The sequence below is a fragment of the Saccoglossus kowalevskii genome, chromosome 12 (assembly GCF_978046115.1).
Source record: "Saccoglossus kowalevskii chromosome 12, keSacKowa6.1, whole genome shotgun sequence".
In the NCBI taxonomy this organism is placed as follows: domain Eukaryota; kingdom Metazoa; phylum Hemichordata; class Enteropneusta; family Harrimaniidae; genus Saccoglossus; species Saccoglossus kowalevskii.
Genome location: NC_140652.1, coordinates 35,540,680 through 35,547,378, shown reverse-complemented (window position 1 = coordinate 35,547,378; position 6,699 = coordinate 35,540,680). Strand labels below are relative to the sequence as shown.

Here is a 6,699-nt window from a genome sequence, read left to right as displayed (position 1 = left end):
AGTATAAGGTAGACAAGAAAACATTACTGGAAATGAAATACACATACACCAAAATATCGAGTTAAAGCTCCTGGCTTTAATAACCTCTCAAACTAATTACAAGAAATAAAGCACAGAAAAATACAATGAATAAAGTCACTAAAATAGGGGATTGCTTAGGGAAGTATGCATTGGTGATAACTCACAGTTCTAAGATGTAATAATGGATGACAGTCAATGGCTTCTGCAACACAACAACGAAGAAATACAGGAGTCTTGCTTGCAGAGAAACGTAGGTATTCTGGAGGGCACCGCTGGAAGCAGGAGATCACAGAGCAGTTCATACAAGTCTCACAGAATGATGCCAATGTTAACATTTCAGATATTAAGATTATAGTTCTCATGTAGCCAATGTTAACATTTCAGATATTAAGATTATAGTTCTCATGTAGCCAATGTTAACATTTCAGATATTAAGATTATAGTTCTCATGTAGTCAATGTTAACGTTTCAGATATTAAGATTATAGTTCTCATGTAGCCAATGTTAACATTTCAGATATTAAGATTGTAGTTCTCATGTAGCCAATGTTAACATTTCAGATATTAAGATTATAGTTCTCATGTAGTCAATGTTAACATTTCAGATATTAAGATTATAGTTCTCATGTAGTCAATGTTAACATTTCAGATATTAAGATTATAGTTCTCATGTAGTCAATGTTAACATTTCAGATATTAAGATTATAGTTCTCATGTAGCCAGTGTTAACGTTTCAGATATTAAGATTATAGTTCTCATGTAGTCAATGTTAACATTTCAGATATTAAGATTATAGTTCTCATGTAGTCAATGTTAACATTTCAGATATTAAGATTATAGTTCTCATGTAGTCAATGTTAACATTTCAGATATTAAGATTATAGTTCTCATGTAGCCAGTGTTAACGTTTCAGATATTAAGATTATAGTTCTCATGTAGTCAATGTTAACATTTCAGATATTAAGATTATAGTTCTCATGTAGTCAATGTTAACATTTCAGATATTAAGATTATAGTTCTCATGTAGTCAATGTTAACATTTCAGATATTAAGATTATAGTTCTCATGTAGTCAATGTTAACATTTCAGATATTAAGATTATAGTTTTCATGTAGCCAGTGTTAACGTTTCAGATATTAAGATTATAGTTCTCATGTAGTCAATGTTAACAATTCAGATATTAAGATTATAGTTCTCATGTAGTCAATGTTAACATTTCAGATATTAAGATTATAGTTCTCATGTAGTCAATGTTAACATTTCAGTTATTAAGATTATAGTTCTCATGTGGCCATTGTTAACATTTCAGATATTCAGATTATAGTTCTCATGTAGCCCATGTTAACATTTCAGATATTAAAATTATAGTTCTCGTATAGTCCTTGTTAACATTTCAGATATTAAGATTATAGTTCTCATGTAGTCAATGTTAACATTTCAAGGGGGAAATAACAAAATATGAATGATATGTAAGAGATGATATATATAGCATAAATATAAAACAGGTGTGTTTAAGTCAATTACATAACAGAATAATAAAGAACAACAACCTGGGGAAATAGTGCATAAATAGCGAATGTCATCGAATCAGTTTGGGTGAAAATAAATAAAGATATAATAGTTCTGTCATGAGTTAAATTCGCGTATCAAGGGGTTTGGCATCGTATGTTTGAATTAGAAATGAAATAGCTGATAGCTCATTGTTGTTGCTTCTATCGACGTGCAGTTGATGTGACCAAGAGGTTCTATTTGAAAGAGAATGTTCGACATTTTTTAAAGGGAATCTCTATGATAATTTAACTTGACGTGTCAATTGTTTTTTGTTTTGTTTTTTGGAACGTGCATTGTCTGTAACCAGTACATCCGGAGATTTTAATTCGCAATGGCTTGTTATGTCATGAGGGTGCTAACAAGGTTTTGGAGATGTTATCATTAATGTATTTGTTGAGTCGTGGGGAACCCACGACGGTCACATGACGCCTAGTATAAATTTTCAAAATATTTTAACATGTTCGACTGAAGGCAGCTGTTGGTAGCCGTTGCATTTCTAATTCAAACATGTAATGGCAAACTCTTTGATATGCGAATTTAACCCATGACATTTCACTCAATGAAACATCCAATGCAATGCAAATGCAAATAAATGCTTTCAATGTAACGTAAATACAGAGCGTACAGTAGACAGGGACAACAAATAATATCAGTATGTTTAATAAACCTTATTGTGCAAAGTAATTGCTTGCAGTTTTATTTTTTAATGTTTTTTGTTTGTATGTGTCGGCATCATACGTTTATACGATACTGATCACAACTGCGCATGCGGCGTTTACAATGTGACCCTAACTGGTGCAATTATCTATGCTAATTGTGGTCCATTCAAATAAACTGGTTAATTTTGCTTCTCTTCAAAATATTTTTTCTTTTGCATCTGAAATATTTCTAATGCTTTTTGGTATATTTGTATGTCATAGTCCAAGATTTTAAGTATATCAGGGTCTTTTTGTAAATTCGATTTTATTTTGCTCACGTACTTATTTTTTTTAATGTCCCTGTCCTTATCAGTAGCTTTCACGTTACCATACTGGGTTACTAACAGACTTATCCCGTTGCACATATCGTAAAATGGCAAACCATAGACTTGCTGAAATAACTGTAAGGAGATCTGATATTCATTCAGGATGCCTATCACCTCAAACCAATTCTTTAAGTTGTTTAAAAAATAGTGTAATAATAGTTTTTTCTCGCTTTCATCCATGCTATCGAGTACAAGTTTATGTCGAAACCAACATGGTGGATTTGACGGGTTTGTTCCATTGTATTGTATTTTCTTCATCATAGGTTCAATATGCACTTTGAAGTAATTTTCCGAGCAAATCTTTAATATATTAAATTGCATTTGACGGAATACGTAGCTTCCGTGGTGGTAGATCCATTCTTTCAATGTCATCGCATCGACATTTGTGGTCATGCACATCGGGTCTCCATATTTCCCTTTAGTCTTGCAGTACGTGTAACTAGATATATATCTTTCCAAAGGATCTCGTAGTATTACAAAATAAGAACATGAAGAATCTTGTAAAATATCACATCCACCAAAAGTTGGATCTTCGTTGAAAATAGTATGAGTCTTACTCTTACTCTTATTATTTACTGTATAGAGTTTCCGTCTGCTATATGTCAATGACCCGCCCAGATTCAGAAGTTGTTTTTTATACATAGTGCTCACGCATCCTTTCAGTGTAGACCCTCCGGATTTCGGATGATGAACATACACAACATTTCGTCCCTGCTGATTAGAGACGCCACTATGCTCGGTCAGAAAAAAATTGGGTTGCCAATATTTTCTCTTCATCCAAGGGTATTTGTGCAATACTTCCTCCAAGTTTGCGTTAACAGCGTGGTGGATATTAGAGTGTTTTTCCACGCTTGCATTGCTAACAGCATTGTGCATATTCGTGTGTTTTTCCAAGCTTGCATTGCTGATATCGTGCACGTGGTGGGTATCCTTATGTTTAGGAGCCTTGTTGTCTTTACCAGCTTTCTGTCGATCACTGTAGGAGAAACCGAAGTAGTGTATTATGTTATTAGTGAATCACATGATTATATTTGATAGCTTCATTAATTAATATAGTTTAAGGATACAAATAACATACGTCCTGGATCATACGATGACTTGAATACAACAGTAGTACTATGGGATGAATAGGTCTACGATATCTTTTCTATTTTTCTACTTATTCTAGAATAGTAGAGATGACTACAAATGAATACTGAGTTGTGCAAATACATCAGTGATACTTCCAGCACGTTTCTCATTTATGCTATAAAGTACGGAAGAACTTTAAGCCATGTAAAAACACTCTTTATTGTATATCGGGACAAGGACAACATACTGGGTCGGCAGCTCTAGGGCTAGCTGGACATGCGAGTGTTCTGATTTTTTTATTTTCACTGATATATAAATTGAAAACTACTCTCGCCCCACAAAAACAAAGACATGTACACACATTCCTCCAAACATGATAAAACATTGACTATACTGGAACTTTTTTCAGACCAGTTTCGAAAATGACCGACTAGAAGTCATTTAGTTTTTAACGAATGTTGTACGTTCCGAAGCCATATCTCTGACATGCTTTGACCGGTCACATTCACATTCGTTTCATGAACTAATCCAAATGTTAAAAAAACACCATAATTGAGCATTTCTGCCATTCCGAAAAAGAAATAGTTCTAAGAATGATTGATACCATTTCATACTGTTGGGCATATTGTTTTAATGGTTGCCGTTCTAGAGCCATGTATCTGACATGCCTTCACCGGTCAAATTCAAACTTTACACATACATCATACTAGTCATACCACGTGCGTAGTAATGTATTAATTTCTGTTTCAAACTGGCTGACAAATTTCGGTTTTGTTTACGATTCCACAACAGGGAATGTGCCATGTCACGAACTTAATACTGGGCTTATCAGGGAAGACAACATCAACACACAGAGTCGAAAAACTGTCGTCCGTTTCGGATTTCCTTTGGTTCTTTGTAAACTGTAAATGGCAATCTTTTTTATTCCACAAGAAGTGCTTCCGCTGTGTTTACATCATCAAAAACATTTTACAATTTATCTTAGTGGTGGTATCAAAATGATGAATTCGGTGTCGTCACTCCATTCAATAGCACGGAAGTATTGTCACAGTTTTTATAGGTAATTACAGAAGCCCTCAACTAGGATTTCGTAAAAATATTGGCAGTTTACTTGCCGTTTATTTATATATAATATCTACAATTGTTTTATCGTATATCAAAGATATATCTATATACAATATGTATAATTGTTATATGCTATATCAACGGTATATCTATATATAATATGAATAAGCAGATTGAAACGTTTGAAATTAGTCTGTTCAGTTCTATATAATTTTTACTTTTTTGGATATGAATAATTAAATACACCGGCTTCATCGCTTTCACGATACAATCGATAATCGTAGTACCACAAGTTTTTATACTGTCATGCATATTCTGCGTTGAGGTAGATTGTGTTAATATACCATTTGCACTGTAAACACATACACATCTAAAGGTAATATTACACTGTTTATTTATCGCTTACAATAGAATTACTATTTGTTATTGTCTCAAGAGGTGATACTCTTTATCCAAGTATTATAGTGCAAAAAAACGACGTATAAAATTGTTTTTCATTTTTATCATGGCAGAACACAAGGAGAGTATTATCTATAACATCTGCATCTAATCTCAATTCTTCTTGTAATATTTCAAAAACGTGTATTTTTATTGGATATAAAATTGAAAACTGCAGTCTCATCTCTATCATCCGGGTTTGCTAAACTAATTATGATTATGTTTATGTGGGTGATCATATACAGCAACATTAGTTTTATGTTTTCATGAAGGACAAATATCTTTAATATTGGTTCAACCACTCCATTTGCAATATCGAATAATTCTAAATTATCCTAAACCGTAATTGAATGCCATTTTTTAATAATTGTAGTCTCATAGGCGACCTTCAAGCATCACTCACAAAAACTGTCTCGCCAAGGTTCTTCTTAACTTAAAAAATATAGTTGAGTCCCTTGTTTGATTATAATAAAGGATTTTGCCCTTTCCGCTGAACCCATTTGTAGTGTCACATCCAGAAAAGCTATAATATCAATGCATTACTTATATCATCACCCAAGTTGCATTGGATTGTTGAAATATTTTCGTTGCTTCTTATTACTGTGCCAATCTAACATATTCTGAAACTAGACAACTAAAACCATCGCATCTCTACTCACTAAATGGATTGAATTATATTTGTTGATTCGAATCTAAATGTTTGCAAATACAAACTATGCCTGTTGGGGGTGATAGAGTTAGTGGCACGTTCTAAAAGTATTTCTCTCTCTTGGCATTCGTTTAAAACAGGTTACCTATGCTAAGCTTCAACCCCAGTTAATATAGAGGTTAACGTCACCGACTCTAACTTCACTATGAAAAAGTCAATCATGTTTTAACTGTTTCCTGAACATGTATCACTTTCATTTTCGTTTGACTCTCGAACCTGTACACTTTCCTCGTGTGTCCGCAATTATTGATCATAGAAGCAGTCACAGAAGTAAGTGGGTTAATAGATTCTCGAATACTTTCATGGTACATTGCATAATATCTAGCATAATTAGTCTTGTTGTAGACAGAGTTCAAGGGTTTCTCTGAAGCAGCCATATTGTAATGGTAACCTGTTGCAACACCAATAACAGCTGTACAGATATTAGACTCTGTAACAATAGCAACGAACCCAGCATCACCAAAGCACCTGAATATTAATTTCATTGGCGCTAAGACAATATAAAAAGCCTAAACTCATTCAATTTTTGTGACAAGCTTTTGCATAACATGCTTGGTCAAAACACAGCCGACGTCAGACAATCCATGCACATTAACAAAGTTTAGGGAATGCTTGAGTACATTGCAAGAAGCTGTATTGGACTCTCATTTAAACACTTTAGATATCCATCTTGGTGATGATATGAACTTTCTGCTTCAGTAATAATGTCCGTATTGAAAACGATATAATTACAGTCTCAACAAACAGCATAAAATGTGTATAATATAAAGAAAGGTGTGTACTCGATGATCTTTCTATTGTCATAGCATGGACCTCAAAAT

The 6,699-nt window shown here is 33.5% G+C and overlaps 1 protein-coding gene across 1 annotated transcript; it reads right to left on the bottom strand.

The window, feature by feature from the left end:
• Positions 1-56: 56 nt before the first annotated feature.
• Positions 57-6,255, bottom strand: LOC144343798 (uncharacterized). Its single transcript, XM_078006208.2, has 2 exons — positions 6,095-6,255; positions 57-3,571 (listed from the first exon to the last, which is right to left on the bottom strand). Exons 1-2 carry the CDS (start codon positions 6,253-6,255, stop codon positions 2,410-2,412), a joined length of 1,323 nt encoding a protein of 440 aa, XP_077862334.1. The 3' UTR covers positions 57-2,409.
• Between the last annotated feature and the right edge of the window lie 444 nt (positions 6,256-6,699).